General features: G+C 50.3%; 1 protein-coding gene across 5 annotated transcripts in view; it reads left to right on the top strand.

Moving 5' to 3' along the window:
* The window catches only part of ATAD2B (ATPase family AAA domain containing 2B), an 89,659-nt gene that overhangs the window by 9,126 nt on the left and 53,301 nt on the right, over positions 1–27,232 (top strand). For 4 of the 5 annotated variants that reach the window (XM_069097333.1, XM_069097331.1, XM_069097330.1 and 1 more), the window contains exons 2-10: positions 11,180–11,331; positions 17,506–17,555; positions 17,853–18,006; positions 18,442–18,544; positions 18,787–18,895; positions 19,835–19,951; positions 20,676–20,751; positions 23,099–23,197; positions 24,644–24,755. In XM_069097333.1, coding sequence (XP_068953434.1) covers positions 17,909–18,006; positions 18,442–18,544; positions 18,787–18,895; positions 19,835–19,951; positions 20,676–20,751; positions 23,099–23,197; positions 24,644–24,755 — 714 coding nt within the window. In that variant the 5' untranslated portion in view covers positions 11,180–11,331; positions 17,506–17,555; positions 17,853–17,908. The remainder of the gene's footprint in view (positions 1–11,179; positions 11,332–17,505; positions 17,556–17,852; positions 18,007–18,441; positions 18,545–18,786; positions 18,896–19,834; positions 19,952–20,675; positions 20,752–23,098; positions 23,198–24,643; positions 24,756–27,232) is intronic. The other variant, XM_069097334.1, reaches the window with a different exon arrangement.

Here is a 27,232-nt window from a genome sequence, read left to right as displayed (position 1 = left end):
GAAGGCTCTGGTGCCTAAATAGAGCTTTGGTTACCTGGAGAGTGAGAACAGAAATGACCAGAAGGGAGGTGTCCTGAGGTGAGCAAGGAGCAGGGCCTGCATGCCCTGGCTCTGGTCAGCTGCAGCCTTGGGCCTGGGAGGACTGGCCAATGGCATGGCTGAGGCCGTCAGAAACTTCTGCGAGAGCACGGACCGTGGGAGGAAGGCACATGCTGGAGTGTTCAGAAAAGATAAGGAAAGAGCTGAGAGCCTGCTTGGCTGCAGAGTGGCGGTCTGCCTTTGGTGTCTGCAGACAGGGTGGGCTAGGGCATGGCACTGGTGGGGATGTGGCTCTGGGGGGCCTGTGGGGCAGGACACCGGACTGGAGGGAGAGGGGGATGGGTGCTGGCATAGAGCAGGCCCCGATTTTAGCCAAGATCTTGTTTTTAGGGAGAGGTGGAGGGACCGGATCAGAGGAGAACGTGGTCTGAGAGATTCAGCACCTGTTGGCTGGCCAGACGGAAGAGGGGGATGGCTTTGTTAAATACGTTTTTATTGGTGCCTCTTGTTTTTACATCCTTGCCGTTTATCTCTGGCATCCTCCCTGCCCCTTCCCAGAGAGCTAATACAATATAACTAATCTATATAACTAATATAACAATTAGTATTTTTTTTTAAGACAAAGGAAAAGAAAGAGGCAAAAACATCTATCAATAGATGAAAAAGCCTGGAAGCTTCATCCCTTCTACATGACCTGGGGAGCGGCCCCTCCAGAGGGCGGCTAGGGTGTCCTGTCCTGTTTCTTCTTGGGACTCATGTCAGTGGTTCAGTGATAGCGTGGCAGAGGGCTCCAGGGGAGGGGCCCGGATCTGTGCTGGGCCCTGGGCTGCTTTATCGCGGACAGAGTGAGTGACAGACCAGACAAGAGCAACCGCATTGGACAGTGTCTAGTGAAGTGGAGAGCAGTAGGACCCCCTGTAAACTCTTGCTTTTGGTTCATTCCTTCATGAGTCATTTGGGGGTTTCTTGGCACAGATCCTGAAGCGGTTGGCCATTTCTTTCTCCAGCTCCTTGTTGGATGAGGAAACTGAAGTAACTAGGGTGAAGTGACTTGCCCAGGGTCACACAGCTAAGCCAGTCAGTGTCTCAGTCCAGATTTGAACTCAGGAAGAAGAGTCTTCTTCACTCCAGGCCCAGCGCTCTGTGCACTGTTATGCCCCACCCTGCCCCTTGGAGGCTTGCACTTGGGTACAAGCAATCAGTCCAGACATTAGAGAGACTGCAGTGATTCTGAAAAAGGTCGGGGAGTTTGAATTGCAAGCCTGACATGAGCTGGCAGCATGGGCCGGTCCTGGGCTCTGCCTCTGATGGACTCCATCTGGAGGGTTGCCATTGATAACTGAACAGGCTGCAGATTGGGAAGGGCTCAAGCTGGCGACTGGAAGGTCGTCCCGAGGGCCAGCTTGGAAGAGGGATTGGGAGCAGGGGCAGGGGCTGGCTTCCTTTGGGACCACGGCATCAAACGCAGGCCAAGGGGGCGGGGCAGGGGGTTGCTGAGGGTCTGTGAGTATAGATTGTTGAGGAGCTTTTTAGATCATCGTGCCCAGAGAAACTGCAAGATGTGTGTGTGCTGGTGGTTCTGTATGTTGGGCCGTCTCCTAGTAGCCAGGCTCTTGGGTACAGAGAATGAGAGTGAGCTGACATTTGATCGGAGCGGGCAGCAGGGACATACATAGAGACATGTGTGTGCAGCATCGATGTGGACCTGGTCACTCAAATATTTCCATCCATCCATACAGACACATAAACAGTCTGCCCTTTGCTTTCGCAGGGGTACTGTTCATCATGTACCTGGAAAAGGGGATGGAAGTCAAAACCTTGAATGCTGAGACGTTGAACCCATGGGAAATTGGGGGTGAGGCTCCCATTCTTAAAAAAAATTTTTTTTTTAATTTTTTAGTTTATATCATTCATTTCCATAAGATTTTGAGTTGCAAATTTTCTCCCCATTTTCCCCTACCCACCACCCCAAAACAGCGTTCCCACTGAATCCAGTCTGCTCTCTCTCATATCTTCCCTCATTCCCCCTTTGACTTTCCAGTAGGGCATGGTGGATCTCTATGCCCCAGTGCCTGTATATCTAATTTCCCAGTTACATGTAAAATATTAATAATAATATGTATATGTATTTTTAAACATTTGATTTTAAAACTTTGGATTCCAGATTCTTTCCCTTCCTCCCTTGTCACCCACCTTCACTGAGAAGATAAGCAGTTCAGTATGGGTTGTACATGTGTAGCTATGCAAAACCTTTCCATAGTGGATATATTGTGAAAGACTGACTGTATTTCCCTCCATTCTGTCCCACCCCCACTTGTTCTTTTCTCTACTTTGATCCTGTCCCTTTTCAAAAGTGGGTGCTCCCAACTTCCCTCCCCCCCAGCCTGCCTTCCCTTCCATCATCCCCTCTCTCTTCCCCGACCACTCATTTTTTTTGGTAGAGCTTGCGGACAGTGTACTTTTCTGCACATACTTTATTTCCTTTTTTTTTTTTTCTTTGCTTTTTAGAGGGCAGTTGGGGTTAAATTAAGTGTCTGAGGGCGGATTTGAACTCAGGTCCTCCTGACTCCAGGGCTGGTGCTCTACTCACTGCACCACCTAGCCGCTCCTTGAATATGCTTTCTTACAACAAAACCCAAGTTCTGATAACATGTACTTTTCTTGGCCCAGTTACCCTGTGAAAGCCCCTAAAATGCAGGGGAGAGGAGAAGCCAGAGAGGACAAGGAGAAGCAGGGGCAGCTGCCTTCTCTGCTCTGGCTCTGTGCCTCACCTCCAGGGGAGTCCTTGCCCTGGGTGGGGGGGGACCCCTTTCCCCTTTTTTCACTTTGTTCATTTGGCCCTTAAGATCCACTTTCTGGAGCAGATGATGAATAGTGTTATGAAGACTTGTCTCTTTTTCGAGGATATAAACTTGCGCATGGGGTCTTCCATCCTTTTCTCTTGTGCATTGCTGTGAATGTGCTTGGTAGGCAGGGGTAGTGTTGGTGAGCTATGGAGAGAAGGCATTTTGACTGGGTTGCTGAGGAGTAAGGAGGAAGGATTCCCAGTAGGGCTACAGGATGGGTTGGGGCCAGCTTGTGTAGGACTTCAGTTGCTAAACAGAGGGGTACTTTATATTTTGTCCAGAGACGGGAAATAGCACACCCCTAGAAGTGGTTGAGACGATCCCCATGGTCAGATGTGTGTGTAGGGGAGAGCCGTCCTTTGGGTCCCTGTGGATTGGGTGGGCTGGAGGGAGCAGGATCTGAGGCCTGGCTGCTTCAGAAGCTGGGGAGGGCCCTTGAGGGCCTGAGCCTCCTTTCAGGAAGCTGATTGGCCTGGTGGTCTGAGTGATTGGGAGGCCCACGGGGGCGCCCACAGAAGCCTGGGGGGCCCGTGGGAGTGGGGTGGGGCGGGGGTTATCCACAGAGGCCTCAGGAGTTGGGCTTCCTGGTCTCTCCCTCCTGGCGCCTCATGGCTCTGGGGCAGGTTCAGCTGGTTTCTCCTGGCCAGGTCTTGGCAGCTGCTCATTCTGATAGCTCCAACCTGTTTTAAGCTGGTGTTTCATGCCCTTCCAGGGCTCTGGGCTGGGAGTGTTCCATTATTTAGCATTTAGAAAACATAGCAGTCAAAACTTTCCAGTGGAACCTTAAGACAAACAGCCAATGGCCTTCACGAAGAGACTGGCTTCCATCTTCTGGACTCCCACAGAGTCATTTGTTACCCCCCACCCTCTCCCCCCGACCTTTTGGCCCTGGGTGCTCTCAGGGTGAGCTCTTCCCTTCTGGGCCTTGACTCTGTCCTAACACTTGATTGTAGCAGAGTATTCCAGGGGTAGGCTTCACTGCCTCTCAGAGTACTGGCACTTGCTGAGACGATCATGTATTTTCCCTGCAATGAAATTATTGGGTCAACTAGGAGATGAAATCATTGAAACATTTTTTTTCCTGAGTACTTTGTCCCTTTTTCCCTGGTGTCTTGCATTGCATGGTTCCTGGCCCACAGTAGGTGATTTATAAACCAGTACTTGTTGATCGGACACAGTGTCAGTTCCACCCTCAGGTGAACTAGTGAGGGTTGTTTAAAAGGTAAAACCAGGCAGCAGATGCTCACAGTGTTTGCTCTGTGGGCCACAGTTTGGAAGTCCAGAAAGCTGGGAGGGGAAAGGGGGATGCATCTAGATCTCTTGGCAAGGGTCTTGCAGGGTGAGATGGCCTTGGAACTGCTAGGGGAGAGATGGCCACTGAGGCTGAGTTTTGAGGTCTGGAGCATAGGGGAGGGCATTGAAGACATAAGTTTGTTGGAGGGCTTCCCAACCATTTTGTCCAGGCTGTACTGGAATTTGAGCAGTCTTTCTCTGGCGTTGGGTGGTTCTTCCAAAAAGAGGAACCAAAAGGCTTTGTCTTAAGATGCTGTGAAGCTTCATTTCTTCAGGAAGAAAAATACCTTCAACTTCCCTCTACCTCACTCTCGCTCCTTTTAAAACGTTTGCTCGGTTGGGTCCATTTCTTGTTTTCAAGCCAGTAACTTTTGGAAGAGACAGAAGCTAGTGACCATGAACCAGCCCTGAGGTTGAGCTTGGCGCTGGGCAGACAGATGGTAGCTTTGTGATATGGGCAAGTCAGTGGCTGCCCTGAGAAGCCTCAGCCCTGATGTGGGGCTTTAGAGCTCCTCCCAGATTCGGTGTTGGGACTGTGCTGTGTGTGGGGATTCTCAGCCCCAGAAGAAGAAGCACTCAGTGACTGGGCCAAGCGGCAGTGGGCGCCATTTACTTTTGTCACCATCACAAATGTTGATTGGATAGAAATTTGCCCAGGAAAGGGCCCTACTTAGCAGATATCTGTGAAAAGAGTTAACCCTATGCTGGGCACATAGTAGGTACTTCTTCCCTTCCCTCCCTCTCCATTCTCTCACAGGGCAGTGCCATCTTTCCAGTCTCTCTGGCTTTCCAGCCTTAATGGGAATTTCCAACCCTGACTCCACCCAGATTGGATTCGTCCTCCCTCCCTGTCCAGTCAAGTTAACAAATCTCCCTTGTTAAGTCTTCTTTGCTGTGGCTTTCCAGGCTGCTGTTTCAGGGCTTTGTCTAGGGCTCACCCCGCCCTCATGGCGCCCTCCTAATTTCCATATCCTGGGTAGACCTTGGTGAGCCTGCTGAAGGGCAGGCCTCTTGGAAAGGATAAGCAAAGCCTAGTGAATGGTAGTGCTTAATGATTGCTTAATAATTGAGTAATTTGATAAGAAGATTATTGGATTTGGTTAAACTGTCTTTAGTGACCTTATAATGAACAGCTTAATTGTGTAGTTCAGTTGAACAGCCTGTCCCCTAGCCAGCTTCCTTTTCTGTTCTGTTTCTCCCTTTAGAGGGTAAACTCCTTGAGGGCTAAGGTCCATCTTTTTTGCTTCCCTCTGTATTTGCAGAGGTTAGCAGGGTGGCTGGCTGGCATACAGGCATGCAGTAGGCAATTAACCATTGCTTTGTTGGTCTGTCTGTCATCTGTTTGTGGTGCTTCTTTTTAATGTGAACACGATCCATTTAGAGTATGTTGTGGCGTATGGTGGGTGGCCATGTCCAAGCCTCCCGTCTGCCAGACTGCTTTCCAGTTTTCCCAGCAGTTCTTATCTGTAGAAGGTTCTTGGTTTTCCAATGCTGGGTTACTGAATGCCGTTGTCCCCTGTTTTCTCTTCTCTTCCACGGATCTACGTCTTTGTTTTTGAACCAGGACCTTGTGATTTTAATGACTGCCGCTTCATAACCTAGTCCAAAGAGCTTGTGTTTTTTATTTTACCAAGTTCTACAAAGTCTCCCCTTGGTCACTGGATTGGCACGGCCTGAAGACTGAGTTAATTGTGGCCCGCCCTAGTCATGAGCATTGAGCCCCTTTGCAGCTACTTGTCACGTTTTATTGCGTGAGGGAACACTTTGTAATTAAATCTAGCCCGGTTTGGGGGTGTGCTTCTTTAGGTTGAGCCCCAAATGTTTGGTGCATTTTGTCATCAGACAGAATTTCCCTTTCTCTTATTGCCTCTTAGATTCTGTTGATATAGAAATGCGTTTGGTTTTTGAGGTTTATTTTGGAGCCTGTGACTTTGCTGAAGGTGTTCATTGTCTTAGCTGACATCTTTGCTGATTCCCTAGGATTTTCTAAGTAAGCTGTCTTGTCATCAGCAAGCAGAGATAGCTGTCTTTGTGCCTTTATTTCTTCAGTCTTATTGCTGCTACTGCCATTTTCAGAACTGTCTTAAGTAATAACGGGGAGAGGGGATGCATCCTTACTTACCCTGGTATTAGTTTGGAAAGTTTCTATCCCTTTTGCATAGATGGTTGCTTTTATTTTTTTAAAACGCTTTATTAACTTCTGATTTACATCATTCGTTTCCGCCAGATTTTGAGTTACAAATTTTCTCCCCATTTCTCTCCCACCCACCGCCCCCAAAACAGCAGTCCCACAGGATATCCCCTCCTCCAGTCTGCTCTCCCATATTTTCTCCCATACCACTTTTGAGTTTTCCAGTGGATCTCTATGCCTCAGTGCCTGTATATCTTATTTCCCAATTACATGTAAGATGGTATTAATAATAGTGTATATATATATACACACGTATATACATATATATTTGAATATTTGATTTTAAAACTTTGAATTCCAGATTCATTCCCTTCCTTCCTTGTCACCCACCCTTACTGGGAAGATAAGCAGTTCAGTATAGGTTGTACATGTGCGGCTAATGCAAAACAATAACATAGTAGATGTATTGTAAAAGACTGACTATATTTCCCTCCCTCCTATCCCACCTCCCACTTGTTCTATTCTCTACTTTGATCCCGTCCCTTTTCAAAAGTGGGTGCTTCCAATTTCCCTCCCTCCAGCCTGCCCTCCCTTCCATCATCCCCCCTCTCATCCCCTTCCCCCCCTACTCTCTTGGAGGGTGAGATACCCTATTTAGTGTGTATTTCATTCCCTTCTCAAGTCAAATTCAGTGGGAATAAGATTGACCCATTCCCTTTTGCCTTCCTATTCTTCCCCTCCATTGTAACCATTTTCCCTTGCCTGTTCTGTATGAGATAGTTTACCCCAATCTGTCTCTCCCCATCTCCTCTCATTATATTCTCTCACCTCTTAATTTCACCTTTTAAGTATCATCCCTTCTTGTTAAATTGGTCCTGTGCCCTCTATGTATACCTGTAAACATATATACTCACATTCACATATGTATTCATATGCCCGTATACCCTCACATATAGACATATATATATATTTCTAATCCCTTCAACTACTGACAAAAGTTTCATAAGTTACAATTATTGTTTTTCTATGAAGGAATGTTAATAGTTCAACTTTGATAAGTTACTTTTGATTTCTTTTCCCTGTTTACCTTCTCATGCTTCTCTTGCTTCTTGTATCTGAATGTCAAATTTTCTATTCAACTCTGGTTTTTTCAGCAAGAATGCTTGAAAGTCCTCTATTCCACTGAATGACCATATTTTCCCTTGAAACATGATACTCAGTTTTGCTGGGTAGGTGACTCTTGGTTTTAATCCCAGCTCCTTTGACCTCCTGAATATCATATTCCAAGCCCTTCGATCCCTCAGTGTAGAAGCTGCCAGATCCTGAGTTATCCTGATTGTGTTTCCACAATATTCAAATTGTTTCTTCCTGGCTGCTTGTAATATTCTCTCCTTAATCTGGGAATTCCAGAACCTGGCTATAATATTCCTAGGAGTTTTTTTTTCAGGAGGTGATTGGTGGATTCTTTCAACCTCTCTTTTGCCCTCTGGTACTAAAACATCAGGGCAGTTTTCTTTGAGAATTTCCTGGAGGATGATTTCTAGGTTCTTACTTTGGTCATGGCTTTCAGGTAGTCCAATAATTTTTAAATTATCTCTCCTGGATCTATTTTCCAGGTCAGTGGTTTTTCCCATGAAATATTTCACATTGCCTTCTATTCTTTCATTTGTTTGGATCTGTTTAACAGCATCTTGATTTCTCATAAAGTCATTAGGTTCCATTTGCTCCAATCTAATTCTGAAGCAATGATTCTCATTGAGCTTTTGAGATTCTTTTTCCATCTGGCAAATTTGGCTTTTTAAGGCATTCTTCTCCTCATTGCCTTTTTGAGCCTCTTTTGCCATTTGAGTCAGTCTGTTTTTTAAAGTGTTATTTTCCTCAGTCAGGCTGTTGACTCTCATTTTGTAATATTCTTGCATTGCTCTCATTTCTCTTCCCAATTTTTCCTCCACTTCTCTTATCTGCTTCTTAAGGTCCTCTATGGCCTGTAACCAGCTCGTATTCTCCTTTGAAGCTTTTGGTGCAGGAGTTCTGTCTTCCTCCTGTTCCATGCTTTGCTCCTTTTTGTCCCCCAAATAGGAGTGTAATGTTGGAATCTTCTGTCTGCTTTGTTTCTTTTGCCTGGTCATGTCGCCCCTCAGTCACTTGACCCCTGGGCTTTTTGCCAGAGTAGGACTCTGCCACCAGACAGGGGAGCTTCCATCCCAAATGCTGGGGTTTTCTCAGCTGCTGGAGGTATTGGATGGATGCCCTCTCTCAGGCCTCCACATGCTCTGGCAAGCTGGACACACACCCTAGGACCTCCACCCTAGACTGCAATCCAGATCCAAGCAGGTTAAAGCAAGAGTGATGACCCTTCAGACTGGTGCTTGGTCCCCCTACACTCTGCAGGCCAGGAGCTGAAGCTGCCATGTGGTGCTGGCTGGCTGTGCTGGAGTCTCAGGGTTTCTTGCCCTGGGGGTAAAAGCCACGCACTCCCACTTACTGGTCCCAAAGTCCAGACTGCACCGACCTCTCCCTTTGTCCTTTTCATCTATGTGTTGATAAATCTGGAAAAGGCCACAGCTGCTGCTGATCTGGAGTCCCTCTGGCCCAGCGTCTGGTCAGGCCCACTCTACGATTCCTGCTGGCCTGCTGGGCTGCCCTCAGCGGGAGGTTAGCTTCTCTGTGTCATTTTGTGTGTTCTGCAGCTCCAAAATTTTAGAGTCCCCTTTTACATGGATTGGGGAAGGTGGAAGCCAGAGCCATGGGAAGGTCATGCTTCTACTCCGCCATCTTGCCTCTTCCCCCCCTCCCCCCATGATTGCTTCTAGATATTTTTAATGATATTTTTAAAAATGTGTGACTATACTTGAGGCTTTTTAGCATAAATCAGCCATGTATTTTGTCAAAGGCTTTCTCTGCATCTACTGATATATTGCAAACAAATGTAGAAAAGTTGGAAATAAAAACTATGTCCTTTACAGACCATGATGCAATAAAAATAATAATTGGTTCAGGGAGCGCAAACAAAAGACACAGACCCAAATGGAGAGTTAATGAAATCTTAAATAACGAGTGGGTCAGAGAGCAATTATAGAAACAATAACAATATGGAAGAAAATGGCAAAACATCTCAGCATTTTTGGGATGTGCCTGAAGCAATCCTTAGGGAAAGCATAATTTTAAAAAATCAGTTTTATTTTATTTTTGAATCTGCTTTTTCTCCCTCTCATCCCCTCTACTGAAAACAGCAATACCAATATGAAAAACAAAACCCCATTACAGATATGTGTGGTTCTTCAAAGTGCATCCCCTTAGCGGCTGTGTCCAGATCAGGAGGCCAGCAGCTTCCATCGTGAGTCCTCTGGAGTGGTGATGGGCCATTGGGCTGGGCAGAGTTCTGTTTTTCACAGTTGTCTTTCTGCAAATATCCTCAGACAAAATAGAAAAGGACAAGATTCACAAACTGGACATTCACTTCAGAAGCCAGAATGCCAAAAAAGAAAATGACTTTAAAGTAAATAATCACAAAAGAAGAGGTGTTGCAAATAAGAGGAGAAATGGGTAAACAAAAAGAAAAAAATGTAAATAAAACAAAACCAAAAGCTTATTCTTCAAGAAGCCACAGAGATCGTGGACCTGTAGCCAATGTGTTTAGAAACAGGAGAACCCCAAATCCAGTCCACGAGGTAAAATCACATAGCCATGCCGGAAGAAAGAGGAGAGCCCTGGGCACCCCAGACTGAGGTAGTATTTGAGTGCAGCTTCCGCTACTGTCCTCAGAAATAGAGTGAAGTCACACTGGCAAGATGTGCAAATGTGCACACAGCACGTTTCAGAAACATTCACCTGGTGGAACCGTTCAGGATAGCGTGCTCCCTTTATTTTGGAGGCTACCAATAGGATTGGCTTGCTCCTGCTAAGTAAATGGAAGGTGGTGCTGATGCCAATCTCATGCTCACTCACGCCTGTCCTGGGAGCACCAAATGGCTTTGGGCCAGCCACTGAATGTCTCTTCATCCCCCCCGAGGGCTGGGCTCCAGATCAGTTCATTACTAATATGCTTTGAAGATGAAAAGCTTTTTATGTGAGACCCAGCTAATGAGGCCCCTTACATTTAGAGTTCATGGATTCCTGCCGAGGTGGTAATTGTGCCCTTCACACTCTGAGCTTTGCAGTGTTCCCAATGTTTATGATTCTTTTGGAAATTGGGGGGGGGGCAGTAATCTCATGGGGATGGGGTGAAGCATGGCTAGACAGGCGCTGTGGTTTGGAGGGGATGGCTTCTTCAGCAAGTGCAGGCATTCTGGTAGCCACCAGGCTGGTTCTGGAGTAGGATCTGGAAGGGCAGCATGCCGGTGATTACCATTCCACCCTCTCCTTTCTCCGGAGGGGGACAAGAGGCAGGCAGCATGAATGCTCAGTCTCATGGCATTGATGCGTGGGTTCACCGCACTTGGAGGTGTTTGGCACACATTATTAGTGCTGAGGAGTGGGCCTTTGGGGTCTTCTAGCCATGCTCTTTGTTCACAAAGTGCGTCCTGTACGGGTATTCCTTGTCCTGATATTTCTCTGCCCCCCTCCCTCCCCTGCCTCATTGGTCATCTTTTCTTGTTATGTCCACTCTGCACTGTGTTTGAACTGACCTGGAAGAAGCAGAAGCAGAGGATGGCGATGGTGCCCATTTCTGTAGCTCTTGGGAGTTTGCGGAGCTCCTTTGGGAGGTGTTCTATGGATGAGGAAGCTGAAGTGGTGTGTTTCCTCAGGACTCCTCTGGGTCCTTGAGGATGGGGAATGTTTGCCTTTTGCCTTGCATTCTCTTCCACATGTTTGTATGGGGAGTGTGGTAAGTGAGGAAATAGCTTTTGCTTCCCTGGTTTTCTTTCAGAACGTTGATGCTGATGGCAGCTTGAGTGATAGTCACATCTCCCCGCCAGCCAAGCGTACTCTGAAGCTTGCTGATGCTCTCTGCAAGGATAAGTCCAAGCCGCGAAGTCCTGGCCAGCGGGAGGAATGGAGCCTCACAGCTGGCCAGTCCAGGTGAGCAGAGAGGTGTCGGTGTCAGGCGATGGAGGGGGGATGTTCACTGTTCCACTTTGTCAGACCCTCCCAGCACCAAAGGGCGCTCATGAGTAGAGGGACGTGTTTAAGAAGTCTCTTGGTTTTCTTGTCTAGAAGGGAGCCTAGACACCAAGAGTGGGTCTGGTCATTTCTTTAGGGAGAGGCCTGAAATACAGGTCTTCAGTGCCCTGGAGATACTGAATTATTTTATCATGTGACCAAATGGCTCAGGGCTTTTAGAATGGTGGGATGGATGTGGGGGCGCAGGGAAGCCCCTTCTTCCATGGAATCTGTTGGCTCTTCCCCAGTCTTTGGGCAGCAGAAATAGGAAATGTTTGGCCTCCAAAGAGAAGGAGAGAGGCCTTTTACATGTGTATATGTATATGTATATGTATATGTATATGTATATGTATATGTATCCTTTCAGCAAGCCCTAAAAATGTGTCCTTCTTCTCCCCCCCCCCCCCCCTTCAGTGACAGTTGTGTGTCCAGAAATCAAGTTTGGATCCTGTGATCTTTTTGTTATGAAACTTGAGGCTGAAAAAATCTCAGTGAATATTAAGTTGTTGCCTGAGTGGGATGACATCACTTATCATGGGGATCATAAAAGGGATGAATTAAAGACATTGCCCAAGTCATGCTTATTATTGGGAAAGAGCCTTCCTCTTGAAAACAGCTCCCCAAAGCAAGTTGCTGTCCAGGGGCCCAGGTGCTTCTCTCTTTGGAGCACTCCTTCATTAAGTGAAGGAAGTGGTAGAGAAGGTCAGGGAGCCTGCTGACTGGGGACTCTGCCCAGAGGGACTGACAGAAACCTTGCTTCTGTCCATCGCAGTGGGCGGCTGAGCTGGGAAGCTGTTTGCTCCTTCCCCCATGGAGATCTGTGTCTGAGAATCCTCTGGATGGGGAGAAGGCCCCTCGTAATTGCAGCCTGTGAGTGGCTGTACTGGTTGTTTGGTGTCTGCTGGGACTTAATTAAGCCAGTGAGTCATAGAGCTGGAAGAAAGGACCCCAGCCTTGGCAGAGGACACGACCTCACCCTCTCACCTGCCCTGGCTCCTCTCTGTCTTTTCTCGGTAAAACCACGTTGGTTGGAGGCTTCCCTGTGAGGCCACAAACATCTCTGCCGAACGATCCCATCTTCCCTCCTCTTTGTTTGTTTCTCTTTGTGTCTTCAGCATTCTGTGCTTGAGCATTTCCTGTCCCTCCCTCTGGGGATCCTTTTGAATTAATTCTGCTCTTCCAGAATCCAGGGCACTCGTCAGACTATGCCCTTCTATGCTCCCCTCATCCCAGTCTCTGCTCCTTTGGTGAGACTGACCCCTCACCATCCAGTCACTGTGGGCAGGGAAAAGCAAACATTTAAACTCTTCTTCCCCCAAACAGACTGACAGCACATTGAGTTTCTCACTCCATGGGGGCCCTGACTGCTCCGTTGGTCAGAGCGTGTGGACAGGCCTCTCCTACAGGCAGGAATCCAAGCACTCAGCAGCCTGGTCTCAGATGACCAGTGATCCCCTATCCTGAAACTTCAGCCCTCCTCTTCACTGTGAAGTGAGATGAAAAGTGTTTTGTCACAAGTGTTTCTGTCTGCGTTTCAGCCGTTAGAGCCCCTAATGGTCTGAGGATTGGCCGCTTGCCCTGGTCTTCGCTCAAACTGTCAGCTCATCTTGTGTCCAGAAAAGCCAGGCTGGGATGGGGAACTCAAGGACCATTGGGCCTGTTAGGTGAGGGTGGATGTGGAGGTCTCAGCTGGGTGCCAAACCTGTTCTTCTCTTCTGGTCCAAGCCAGCCCAGACAAGCTGGGAGGAAGCTGCCTTGACCAGTAGGCATCTGCCAGACCCTCTCTGGACGGTCTCAGGAGAGTAGGCTCTCCAGCCTCCAAATCCTTCAGCTGGGCAGTATCCAGAGCTGGTGTGAACTTGGGCCTTCCTGACCTTAGGACCAGTGCATCGTGTCCCCCACCTGCAGGCCTTCTGGCCTCCCTCCAACCTCAGCAGCTTCTGGAAGTGTGCACTTTATTATCAGACCATTGTGTGAGGAGAAAGTGGTGTTGGGGGGGCCCTGCCTGGGTCACCAGCATGGCAGCTCACCCATGCTGGCTCATGGAGGTGGGAGGACAGTGGCACCCAGGCCCCCCTCCCCTTTGCCTTGCCATTAAGCCTCCCTTCCTGTTGAGCCTTTCCCCTTAGACTCACCTTCTCTTCCTGTGCTCTATGCCTTGTGGCTGGGCCTTGGAGGCTCTTGGGGAGCAGGGACTTTCTCCTTTGCTCCTTGGAAGGCCTCTGGATTGATCTCTTTCTGGACCCCAGAGTGTAGCACATAGCAGGTGCTTAATAAACACTGACAGACTCATTGAAGAGAGATGAGGGTCTTGCTCTGGCTTAGCTCTAACACAGCCAGAGAGGTGGGGCTTCCCTGTCCATAGGCCAAATGAAAAATAGTCGGAACAGGCTGGGCAGAATGGGTTTGACCGTGGTGTGGCATACTGAATCCCACTCTCAGGTACAGCCTTGATGCTTTCTCTTCTGAATCATCCAAGAACTTCAGGGTCCTTTACCTTCCCTTTCTGCACTTCCTCATGGCCCCCCTCCTCTGCTGCAGCTGCTCTGGGCCCTGGGCACTGTGGACTGGCTCGGCTGGGTTGGGCTGCAGACGGGCTTCTCTTCCTCTTAGTGTGAGAGACCCATCTGTCTCTTCTTTTATACCGTGAGCAATCCACTGGAAAGGAAAACTTGAATAGGTTCCTATCAGTCTATTTGTTTTTCTTCTTCTGTGGGACATAAAAAGAAAATTAAATAGCAGTTGTGAGGAGCAGACATTCTCATAGCAACCAGGGAATGTCTTGTGATTATTTCCATTTTACCTAAGAGAAAACTGAAGGTGAGGCTTTTACGTGGCCAGGGTCACCAAGCCAGTAAGTGTCTGGGGTAGTGAACCCTAAGTTCAGTGTACAGCCCACTGAGCAACCCACGTGGTTCAGCTAACTTCCTGCTTGGTCGACAATTTGTGTCCATTTTTCAGATGAGGAAATTGCGTCTGGGAGGCTCAGTGACTGGCTAGAGTCTTAGTTAGTGTTGGGGTTCCCACTACTTTTCATTTGGCCTGTGGACAGGGAAGCCCCACCTCTCTGGTTGTGTTAGAGCTAACCCAGAGCAAGACCCTCATCTCTCTTCAGTCAGTCTTTCAGTGTTTATTAAGCACCTGCTATGTGCTACACTCTGGGGTCCAGAAAGAGACAAAAGACAATCCCTGCCCTCAAACTAATGGAAGAGAGAGCATGCAAACAATAACTATACATCTTTGTATCCATCCACCCACCTGCCCTCTGTCCATCATCTATCTGCCTGTCTACCCACACATCCATCCATCCATCCATCCATCCATCCATCCACCCATCTACCCGCCCTCCCATCTGTCCATCATCCATCCATCTATCTACTCTTACATTAGAAAATTAACTGAGAGATAATGGTCCAGACATGATCACTTTTTTAGTTAGATCAGCAGTAACCAATCCGTTGGGTCTCTGGCCTCTCAACAACCAAAGACCCTTAGGAGGGCCTTCATGGTGCTCTGGGGAAAGTGCTGGAAAACAAGGACCAGGCGAGAAAGACTAAGTAATTAGTCACAAGGCTGGCAGCATTTTGGCAGGGAAGAGGGTGGGCCATTCAGCAATGCTCTGTTGGTTTATGGGACCCACCTGCATCTTGTAGGTTTTGGCTGGGGGATCAGAATCACCAGACTTCTTGTCTCCTTGGGAGAGAAATGCTGGTACCTGCACAAAGACAGTCAAGGACAGGGGACGGGCCTGTCTTTTCTGGAGGGTAATTGTGGGGCTTAACAAAGAAGCAGCCTTCAGCTAATTCAGAGGAAAATTTCCGAGTTCAACTCAGAGCCATAGGTGGCTTTAGGCAGATGTAGACTCGAATGATAAAATTGGTTTAGCATAAAGTCAGTTCCATTATAGGATCCCCATGGTAGCAATTAGAGGGAATATGCATTTTTGGTATTTTTAGTACATGGAGGAAATGACAATAGGACATAATCAGCAGAGGGAAGGATCTGGAATGAAGAGGGGCTGGGGAAAGCTTCTTGTAGAAGGTGGGATTTTGGTGGGGACGTGAAAGAAGCTGGGGAGGTCAGTGGTCAGAGCAGCAGAGGCAGAACATTCCAGGCCTGAAGGATAGCTAGAGAAAATGCTGAGAGTGGGAGGGTCTTGTTTGTGGGAAAGCCAAGAGCCTGGGGTCACTGGAGAGTAAGGTGTAGGAAGACCAGATAAGTGAGAGGGGACCAGGTTATGAAGGGCTTTGAACACCAAGCAAAGGATTTTTTTTTTAATTCTGGAGAAAGTAGGGAGTTTATTGAATAAGAGGGGACATGGCCAGATCTCCACGTGGTGGATGAATGGAGGATGGGCTAGAGTGGGGAGAGACTTGGGGCAGGTGGACCCCCCCCCCTCTGCAGGTTAATGTGATAGCCCAGTTGTGAGGTGATGAGGGTCTGCCCGAGGGTGGGGGCAGTGTCAGGAAAGAAGGGGGCACAGTGAAGAGATTCCTCGGAGGTGAAAATTGATAGGCCTTGGCACCATATTGGATATTGGTAGGGGGTATGTGTATGAGAGATAGTGAGGAGCCCAGGATGACTTGTAGGTTGGGAGCCGCAGGCACTGAGAGGAGGGTGGTGCTGTCTACAGTAATAGGGAAGGTAGGGAGAGGGGAGGGCTTAGGGGGCAAAGACCACAAGCGCTTTTTTTGATTTATTGAGTTTAAGGTGTCTACTGGATGTCCAGTTGGAGATATCTGAAAGCATTTGGAGATGAGGTCATTAGAGGTCAGCAGAGAGATTGGGGAGGAAAGGGAGATTGGAGAATCATCGGTATAGACACGGTCATTAAATCCCTGGGAAAGGATGAGATCACCCAATGACATAGAGTAGGGGGAGAAGAGGGCCAAGGACAGAGCCCTGGGGGAAGCCTCTGCTTAGAGGGGCGTGGCCACGGTCAGATCGAGCTCAGAGTCAGAGGAGGAGACCTAGAGAGAAGAGAGTGACCAGCAGTGTCAGCGGCCGCAAAGGTCGATCAGATGGATGGAAAACTCAAAAGCCCAGCTGAAACTGAAAACTCGGAGTCCAGTGATTTTGAAGCAAGTGATGATAATGCCCCTCAGACTAGAGCTGAATTGGGAGCCTGACCTGCCCTTCAGCCCTCTCCCTTAGGGTGCATCTCTGTCCTTGACCATGGCCTTGTGTTTTGGAGCCACGTCAGGTGGCCTTCTTGCTTGGACTAAGCCGAGTGTCCCTTGTTTAGATTCAGAGTCATGAATGTGATCTGAGTTGACTTTTTCCGGGGTGGGGGGTGGCCCTCGACATTTCCTGGCTCCCTCCTCTGTGCCAGGCACCTTGTCCTCTGACAGAGAAGGTGAGCCCTTCTGTACGGGTGATTTGGTAGGACTGCAATCTTGGAACCGTGCACATGGTGGGAGGGGGCAGGTGTGAGGAGGAACCTTTTCTGCCTGCATGAGCTTTAGCTCCAGTGGTTCCAGGCACCCCGCTGTGTTTCCTCTGGTTCTTCTGAAGGCTGGGCCTGTTTCTTGATGACCACGAGATCTTTTACAATTGGCCCTTAGGAGTCTAGGCCCAGCTCTTTGGAAAGCATCTCTCTGCCAGTGTTGGCAGCTCATGGGTCCCTGTGCCCTGCCACCCTCCCCCCGCTTCCCTAGCCCCGTAACAATAGAAATAGAACCCAGAGCCTCAGCGGAACCCTTGTGAAATGGCCAGAGCTGTGGCATTGGGCTCTCAGCCCCTTAAAGAAAGGTTTTCAGGTTGGCCAGAGTCTTTGTCTACTGGCTTTTGGCTGGTTTTGTTTCTCATCTGAATTAGAAAAGTCACCACTAAGGAGGCCAGACTCGAGGGGGCATTTTCACTGGGGCACAGACTGACCAAGCTATCCACGCTTCTGTTACTCACCATTGAAGAGAAAGCTTGGAGTAGTAGAGGGTCGCCTTGATTGCCCAGCGGGCACGCCCCTCTTCGCGGAGTGCTAGCGCTCCTTAGCTCTGGGGGATGTAAAGTTTGATGATAAACCATTTCATTTGCAGTTGCTTCTTTAACTGAATGTGCATGTGTTTGCATATCACTTGTATACTTGTGTTCTAGGTTGACTTCTCAGCCCGGGGCCGCATTACCCAACGGACACAGTAGCCTATGTGAGTATTCTGTGGGTGATCAGGAATGGTCAGCTCTGACCTTCTTTCAGCACTGATTCAGTGGGGGACGAGGGGGCCATTTGTGCAGCTGGAGATGAGGGGCCGTTGTGCGTGTCCCAGCTCTGGTCACTGATCGCGAGTCGCCTCAGACCGAATCAGAGGCGATGGTTATTTGTCCGGCAGCAGTAGGCACCAGACACTTGAGTAGCTGTCGTTCTACTTGGTCATCTCTCCTTTTTGTGGGCACCCTCAAAACATTCCTCTGTGTTCTCAAGTGAAACCTCTGTCACCTCCCAGCTCTTCGAAGCCACCCCCTCCGAGGGGACAAGAAGGGAGATGGGGACCGCCCGTGTATGAATGGGGACATGGAAGTCAGGAAAAGTTGTCGCTCCAGGAAAAACAGATTTGAAAGTGTGAATCAGAGCTTGTTATTTGATCAGCTTGTCAACAGGTATGGATGAGCATCCTGTGGCTCTGGGGGCATCCCATGGGTGCCCGCTAGGGAGGATCTGACCCGACTTTCCCACACAAGTTTCATTGCTTACTTTTTGCTCCCCCTCACCAGATGCTGTGGGTGGGGCTCCGTCACCTCCCCAGAATGCACTTTGCTCCTCTGATGAGGTTCCTTTAGACTCTCTCGGACGGAGGCAGCCTCTTGTGTTATTCAGGGTGGACATGGTTCATTTTGCCCTCATGGTCACTTCAGGGAGCCCTACTCTTTTGGAAAGGCCTTCGGGGCCAGCTTAGGGTCTGAGGCCCTCAGCCCCATGTGCCTCCTACCCAGCTTGAGCCATGTTGAGGGAATGACGGGGACTTGGGATGCTGTGGGGTGTGCAGTGGGCCATCCTGACCCTCAGCCCAGGCCTTTGTTTCTGTGTCCCTGAAGCACTGCCGAGGCGGTCTTGCAGGAAATGGACAACATCAACATCCGAAGGAACAGGCGGTCTGGCGAGGTGGAGAGGCTCCGGATGTGGACAGACACAGAGTTTGTACGTGTGCCACTCACAGCCCCTGGCCCTCCCTCTGCCTTGAGAGTCTGTTACGGGAGGGTGGGGCGTGTGTGTGTGGTGACTGAGCCCAGCTTTGACCTGCTGCCCACTCCCATCTCCATCAGCGGACCAGGCTTACACAGAAAGTGTCTGAGGCAGCCTTCTAATTAGTCTGGCCCTTTGTATCTTTATCAGAGACCATCCACCTAGCTATCAGTTTATTAAGTTATTTTTAATTAAAGGAAAACATGGACATGTATTCAAGAGTGAAAAGGCGAAGGAAGTCCCTGAGAAGAAACAGTTACGGCATCCAGAACCATCATGAGGTGTCTACTGAGGGGGAGGAAGAAGGTGGGTGAGCCCCCAGAGCCAGGTGGGGGGCAGCTGCAGAACCACAGGCTCCCTGTTCCCTGCCTGCTGGGATGCTTCCTGGCAGAATCCTTGGGGACTGGACCCTCCCTCCTCCTGGGGGACAAGTCTGGCCAGTGTCTCTCCTTCTCTGGCCCATGTTGATCCCAGGCATGTCACAGGGAGGTGTGGGAACCCTCAGGAGCTGTGCTCTGCAGAAGCCTTTCTCCAGGACTGACCCTGCAGGAGAACTGGCTGGTTGGCGGTGGGTCCTTGTCCAGGGGCTGCTGAGGGCCTGTTCCTATCGGGGCTTTTGGGTTGGCAGCCTTTTCTTTTCCTGATGAGGATGAAATGGCTCTGGGTTGTGGGACCCTTGCCAGGTCTCAGTTGTTTCTGGCCTGGTGTCGCTGTGTTCTGTGCAGTTGTATTTAGCTGCCTCAGGCCTCCTGAGCCCTCTTGGGGTGGGGAGGTGAGGTAGGGTCCTGCAGTCTGAGGGGATGCTTCCTCTGGAAGGCGGCACCCCAGGAGGCTGAGCAGCTTCCAGTCAAGGATGGGAATGGATTTTGGCAGTGGTGCCTTGTTTTACGTTGAAAAGTAAAAACATTGCCCTTCCTCCTGGGCACCGCATTTCTGAATGAGCTCACCTTCTGGGTGCCAGCTGTGCCCGGCCTCATGGGGCTTGTATGTTGGAGAGACTTGCCGTTTGTGTAAGGGAGACAGAGCTGGGCCTGGAGTGAGAAAACTCTGGCTGCATAGCCTTTCCCAGACACAGAGGCCTGCGTGACTCTTCTCTCTAAAATGGGGCTATGGATCTTGCTTCCCTCCCAGGGCTCTGGTGAGGATCCATTGTGGTCCCAGCCAAACCCCAGGGTGTCTCGTGTGCCCCTCTCTCCGATGACCTCCCTGGGGGCTAGTGGGTGAGAGCTCGCATCCTGTGTTTAGAATCTCAGGAGGAGGACGGGGACATCGAAGTGGAGGAGGCTGAAGGAGAAGAGAATGACCGCCCCTATAACCTGAGGCAGAGGAAGACTGTGGAGAGATACCAGGCCCCGCCCATAGGTGAGGGCCTCTGTGGTGGATGGGGGTGTGGGCTGCGTTCATGGGCCTGGCTCCTTAGTGAGGAGGGGAAGGGAGATGCCTCCATGAAGACTGTGAATCTCCCTGGGGTCAGGATCCTGAGGGGCCTCTGGGAGGATGGTGTGAAGGAAGCGGAGGAGAACTCGGGAGAAGAGGCTGACGGCTGTGGCATTTCATGGTCAGCCAAGTTGGCTGTCCTGGGCTTCACAGAATACCCTTCCGTTCAGCTGTTGAAAATCGGGCTGACGGCCTTTCCTTCGGCCCTGGCATTGGGAGTGGCATGAGCTCCTTTCCCCGTTCTCCTTGAGCTGTAGTCTGAAATACTTGCGGATCGTTTCTGTTGCATTTTTTCCAGTCCTGTGAGGATTCCCCTTGAAAGTACAGATTAAGAATTGAGTAGTTCAGCCTTCTCCCTGACTCTTCATGTTGGCTCACTCTGTTACTTCTGAAAAGCTCCAATCCTTCTTTAAATGGCTTACCCATTTTGCCCTTCCCTGGGGGGTCGTCCGCCTTTCCAGACAGTATTTCCTGTGCCCAGTTTAGATGAGAAGCATTTGGAGAGGAGCTGCTTTTTCCCCTGTTGGATGAAGGAGTTCAGCATGGGAAAGAGTGGAGCTGGCCACTGCGGGGGAGTTAGACAGAAACGTTTCTGTGCCTTGAGGACCTGATCAGTCACTCTGTCTGTGTCTTGTCCTTTTCCTCTCAGTGCCAGTTCATCAGAAAAAGAGGGAAAACGCCCTGTTTGACATCCACAGATCTCCTGCCAGAAGAAGCCATATCAGGTGAACTTTTCTGTCGAGGTCGCCCCTCAGCTTTGGGTTTGCAGAGAAGAGCGGACTGGGCAGGGCTTTGGCTCAGCCCCCTTGATGCCCAGTAGGTTCAGGCTCCCTGTCTTCCCTGGTGCCTGGGCATGTGCCTGTCCCTTCTCTTGTGCTCTTTCTGAAGTGGCTTGGGGGCCAGCTGACCTTGGAGGCCCTTACCCTCCGCTTGGAGCTTCTCAGTGTCCCCTGACATGAGGCCCTCTTGGAAGAGCTTGCTGGTCCATTGGTCTGCCTGGGGTGGGCATTCTTTCCTGATCTCTGAGGCCCAGTGATTCACCTCTCCTCCCCCCTGGGGGTGGACCTGGGGAGCTGTGACAATTGTGGGGTGGTTGCTTGCGAGACTTATGACAGAGTGACCGGGCGTGGATGGCCTTGTTCTTGGTGCTGCTGGGCCTCCTTACACAGTCTTCATCAAGGAGCATCAACTCTGTCTCTGTGGGGGACTTTGGCCCCTGATCCGTGCTCCTGGCTGGGCGTGCTGGCAGCTGCGACTCTGACATGACCCGCCAGCGTCCTTGGTGGCATGGTCATGTACCTGAGGGTGGCTTGTCCAGCCCTCTGTGGGCACTGGCTTGAGCCAGAATCTCTCTGCCTTTTGGACTCTGTTCTCCCCTGTAGGGAAGTGAGTGGGTCCGGCACGCCTGGGTGGCTGAAGGTGATGCGCACAGGCGCCTCCCACTCCCCCAGCCCTCCAACCACTTTGGCAGGAGCGGCTCTTCTCCTCACTTGGCTCCACTCACCACCCCTGCCCCACAGGGCTGAAGGGGGCGTTGCAGAGGGAGCCAGCAGGCCGCACTCCCCTTGTTAGACTGTAAACTCCCTGAGGGCAGGGACCCTGGTGTTTGGCATAAGGCCTGCACACAGTAGGTGCTTCCTAAGTGCCACTGACCATTTTTTTGAACAAACATATAAGTGCATAGTGTCTACCAGGTGCTGTGCTGGTACCTGGGGACACAGAGAGGAAAAGGGCAGTGGCACCTGTCCTCAGGGAGCTCCTATCTGCTTTCCAAAGACAGCACGCATCCAGAGAAGAGGCTCGGCACGAGTGGCAAGTTGGCTGCGGCAGCCTCTGAGACAGCTGCAGGCCTCGGCTCCTTGGTGCCCCCACTTGTTTCTGTAGGGACAGTGGATTGTGGGGCTGGGATGGATCATGCCTCTTGTACAAAGTCCCCAGGTCCCAGAAAGCTCCTGAGCCCAGCTTTTGGGAAGGTCGGAGTCTTCTGCTTCTCCTGACATCTGACCCTTGACGAAGCCTCTTGTGCGGGAAGGCCCCTTCCCCCATAACAGTGCAGAGGTCTGTGTGGCTGGAGAGCTGAGCCCAGAGGATTTCTCTAAAAAGAAGAAAAAGGAAAAAACCACCAAGTCAGCCTGTTGTGGGTCATCTTCTAGACCCTCACACCGCCATCTTCGCCGAGGGCTCTCCACGCCTCTCTGCTTCTCTGTACAGATTCATTCAATTGGCTTCATGCTCGAACCTCTCCAAAATACATTGGCTTTGGGTCACGTGGGAACACTTGGAGCTCGGCGATGCCCACAAGGTGTTTCCTAGGTCTCAGGCCCCTCCTCTCGCAGTTTTGTTGGGCACCAGCATCGTGGGTCCAGGTCACTTGGGCCCTTCATCTTGGCAGATGGGTCCTCATTGTGGGGGGGGGTCTGAGTGACACCCTCCAGAGCGTCTTCTGCTGCATTTCTTGGGATTCTTTTCCTCCCAACTGCTGTCCCTTCCCTCCCTCTCCCATCGTGACTCCTTGGCGAGCCCAGAGAATGAAGAGTGAGAAGCTCCAGCAAGCAGTGCTGGTGCGGCAGGGCCCCCTCCAGGGGGTGGAGCCTTGTCCCTTCTCTCCTCTCAGCCATGGCTCGCTGGCCTCCCCTGATGCCCGTAGCTCTGCAGCCCATAACCCTTCCAGCTTGTGATGCCCCCATGCACTGCTTGGTCATGGGCTCAGTGGCTTCCAGTGCTCTGCCTGGTGGCCTTGGCCTCTCTGTAGCCATGGCTACTGGCATCTGAGCGCTCCCCCTCCATCTCCTTGCCCGGACCCCCCAGCTCATTCACAGGCTCAGCGGCTCCCAGTGCCCTGCTGGCACTTGTCATATCCCACTCCAGTCCTCCTCCTGGACGCCCCATAGTCTTGGCATCTGCGGTCAGCCCCTGTGGACGCTGCTGTCGAGGGCATTGTCCTGTGGGGCCTTGTTGCAAAGCATGTCAGTCTGCTTTTGCGGCCTTGTCCCTCCCGTGAATGCGTTCTGTGACTGCAGGCCAGGAAGGCTCACGCTTGCGTCTCTGATTCACTTTGGCTCTTTTGAACAGGAGAAAGAAGCATGCCATCCACAGCAGCGACACGACGTCTTCTGATGAGGAGCGCTTCGAGAGAAGGAAGTCAAAGAGCATGGCCCGGGCCAGGAACAGGTGGGTGGGGCCTGGGGGCAGCCGCAGAGCAGGATGGTCCAGGGGCATTCCTTGGGGTTGCTGGCCCTGGGTGGAGGCCTTCACATCATGTGGCTCTCTTCTCTGGGCTGGGTAGGAAGTCCGTGGATGGGAGCCAGTCACCTTCCAGCTGCTGGGGGTGTGGGCAGACGAGGGTGCACAGCCGTGTCGAGCTTGAGAAGAGGGTCTGCCCTCAGTTGGCGATGTCTCTTCTTTCCTGCCTCCCATCAGCTCCTGCCTGCTGGTTTTCAGTCGGATAGAAGGAATTGGACTGGGAGCTGGGAACTCCTCAGTTCCCTGCAGGAGTTTCTGATGGTTAGACCTGGGGGCAGCATGCTCATGGGGTCCTCCTGGACCATAAGCTCTGGAAGCCAGAGAGCTGATGGAGTAGAATCCACACGGACCATGTGCTGTTCTCTGGATTGTTCTGGAGTCTTTAGATTGGGGAGCTCGAGGTAGCCAAGGAGGTCATCCTTGGCGGGGCCCAGGAAACCCTGTTCTGAAGGGGAAAAGGGGAGCTCTTGGGGAGGGAGGAAGGGATACAGGGCCAAGAGTCAGGGGTCCCTGGGCAAGGCACCGAATCTGGGTTAGTTTCAGAGGAGGGTGGTAATAGCCCTGACCTCACAGGGTGATTTTTGAGGGTCATATGTGCTGCTAACGCAGGTGAAGCCCCTTGTAATCCTTAGAATGCCCTCTGGGTGTCAGTGACTGCTGTGACTGTTGGGATGTGTCTGTGTCCATAGTTTTACATGCACCTAGAGCATCTACTCTCAGGACTTTCTCTTCTTGGCCTTTGTTTGCCCTAGGAGAGACTTTTAGGGGCAAAAACAGGTTGGTGCATACTGTTCTAGAGATGTTATTTTTGACCTGTTCTGCTGAGCAGATTTTAGGCAAACAGAATTGACAGAGACTGTTAAGAAGGCCAAAGCTCTGTTTTGGAGCTTTCAGGCTGACCATGAGGGGCCTGCCACAGAGTCATGTGGAGTAGAGTGCCAGAAGAAGGAGGTGACTGGTTTGGGGGAGTCAGGAAAGGGTGGCTGGGCAGGTCAGTTGGGGTGGACTAGGCTATGAAGTATACCAAGCCTTGCTCAGCAGGGCTTTCTTTCTAAGGACAGAGGTCTCCCAGATTGGGTTTCCAATGTCTTTCTATCAGTGCCTAATGGTAGACCACATGCCTCCCTCAGAGTGATTAGAAGCACGTTCATGGTGGTTTTTTTCTGGCGCATTCCGGGCTCACTTTCTAGTTCATGGCTGGACATATGGTGCAGGACAGACGTTCCTGCTTGTCAGAAGCTGGCCCCAGCCTCCATGAATGAGAACCTAGTGTTCCTGGACCTGATGTTGCTGCGCTTAGTCCTGGACTTACAAGAGCCCACAGGGTGCTGATCTTCCCTGCTGTGGCTTACCAGGCCTCTTCCTGTCCTGCAGGTGTTTGCCAATGAACTTCAGAGCAGAAGATTTAGCCAGCGGCATTCTTCGAGAACGCGTCAAAGTTGGTGCCAGCTTGGCAGACGTTGACCCGATGATACTTGACAAGTCGGTAGGTGCCTTGCTGTGTCAGTAGGGCAGTTCCCATAGCTCGCTCCCCTCCTCAGGGAAGTCATGGTGCCTGTCCTGAGCATCCTGTCGCCTGCTCTCGAGCCACTCAGTGAAGGGGGTCCAGGACCTCTCTTTGGCCTCTCCTTTGTGGCTGCATGCATGCTTCTCCTCTCAGGGGAGGGCTTCACATGTGCTAGCTGTTGTCTTCGAGGAAGCCTTGGAGGTGGGTTAGGGAGGCTCAGTCCAGGGGACTCTCCAGGGCCAAGCTTGGGGGAGCAGCCAGAAGTCCTGTGGAGTGTGCGCAGGGAAGGGGGTTGGTGGATGTGTAGAGAGGCTATAGTGCAACTGCAGAGAATTGTAAATGCCACGTGGAAGAGTTTTGTCCACGAGGTGACTGGGAGTCACTGCACACTGCTGAATATGGCTGAAAGACATCATCAAACTTGTATCTTAGGAAAAACATTTTTTGGCAATTTATTAAGACATTTATTAGACATAAGAATTTATTAGACAAACTTTCCTTGGTGCTAGACCCTGGGCTGAACAAAAGCAAGACAGTCTATGCCCTCAACACTCTCACGTCTAATGGGGGAGACTGTGAGCAAATCCCTGAGGGCAAATAAGGTGTCTGCCCAACAAACTGGAGATCATGCCCCAAGGAAACAAAACCGATGTAGAAGGGAGGAAGCCAGGAGGGGATTAGTCAGGAAAACTCACTGTGGCAGGGGCGGAGCGGCTCAGACCAGGGATGGCAAGGGGCTGGTGTCACGGGACCCAGAACATCTGGGGAAGAGGAAAGGGAAGATGCTGGCCAAGCAGCCATGCTGTAAAAACAAATAAAGGCTTTGGGGAGGTCGCAGGGAGTGGGCAAGTGAGATGTGCAGCTTGGTGGATTGATGGAGGATGGACTGGTGTGGGGAGAGAGCCTCTAGCAGCCGCTGCCACAGTCCAGGCAGGATGGCCGAAGGGCCACACTGGAGAGATGTTACAGACCCAGACCAGATGTGCGAGGAGGGGACAGAGACTGAGCCAGGGAGGAAGGCTAGAAAGACAGGACAGCGTTTTATATTGGATTCTGAAGGCAAGAGGGAGCCACCAGACGGGATGAAGAGAGGCCACATGGTCACACTACCTCTCCCCCACCCATTAGACACTTGAATTCATGCAAAATCTTTCTGCTGTGCTTTAGGAAAAAACAAAAAAATACGCTTTTGTCTGTGCTTGTGAGGCTGTCAGTTCTCTGGAGGTGGGTAGCGTCTTTCATCATGGGTTCTTTGGACTTGTGTGGAGTCATTGTGTTATCAGAGTAGTTAAGCCTTTCCTGGGGGATCATTGTGCAGTGTTCTTTTAGTTCTGCTCCCTTCACTTTGCCTCAGTTCCTAGAATTCTTCCCAGATTTTTCTGAAACCATCCCTGTCATTTCTTATAGCACAAAAGTATTCCATCACGCTGCTGTACTGGAACTTGTTCAGACATAACCCAGTTGTTAGACATCCATCCCTTCAGTTGCCAATACTTCACCATCAGAAAAAGAGCTGCATAAAGCTTTTTGTGTCTGCTGGTCCTTTTAGTAGTGGTATCACAGGGTCAAAGGGTGTGGACCATTTTTTAGCCCTTTGAGCGTGCTTACAAATTGTTCTCTAAAATAGATGGACTAGTTCTCAGCTCTACCAAAAACACATCATTGTCCATATTTTCCTACATACCTTCCACAATTTGTCATTTTCCTCTTCTGTCATCTTAGCCGATCTGATGAATCTGAGGTAGTACCCTGGTTTTGATTTGTATTTCTCTGAGTTTTAGTGAGTTAGAGTGTTTTTTTAATGACTTGATAGACTGATTTCTTCCTCTTGCCTCTTCATATCCCTTTACCATTTATCAGTTAGGGAATGCCTCCCTCTTATTTTTATACATTTGGCTCAGTTCCCAATATAGTTGAAGAATGAGGCTTATTTACTGAGAACATTTTCCTTGGTTTCCAGTTTTCCTTCTGATTTTGGCAGCATTGGTTTTGTTTCTGCAAGACTTTTTAATTCTGTGTAATGCAGATTGTCCGCTTTACCTCCTATGACCCTCAGGATCTCTTGTTTTATCATGAACTCTTCCCCTCTGCATGGATCTCAGAGGCATTTCTTCCCATGTTCCTCTCACTTGCTTGTGATAACACCCTTTATGTCTCGATCCCGTGTCCGTTTGAGCTTCTCTTAGTGTAGGCATGAGAATGCCTGCATTCTGCCGGGCTGCTTCCAGTTTCCAGCAGCTTTTGTCAGAGTGAGTTCTTGCCCCGTAGCTGGGACCTTGGGATGTATCGCCCTGAGGTCATTGTGCTTGTGTCCTTGTGTGCGTTGTAAACCTCATCTGCTGCATTGACCAGTCGCTCTGTGTCTTCTCCAGGACCAGACTGTGTGCTGACCATCACTTTGTAATGTGATCAGAGGTCCGCCATTGACAGTCCCACTTTCCTCACGTTTTTCAAGA

Source organism: Petaurus breviceps, unplaced genomic scaffold (assembly GCF_028583685.1).
Source record: "Petaurus breviceps papuanus isolate PSGF00001 unplaced genomic scaffold, PetGlider_PUasm1.0 356, whole genome shotgun sequence".
NCBI lineage: Eukaryota > Metazoa > Chordata > Mammalia > Diprotodontia > Petauridae > Petaurus > Petaurus breviceps.
Note: the sequence above shows the minus strand (reverse complement) of the source record. Positions and strands in the feature narration are given on the sequence as shown.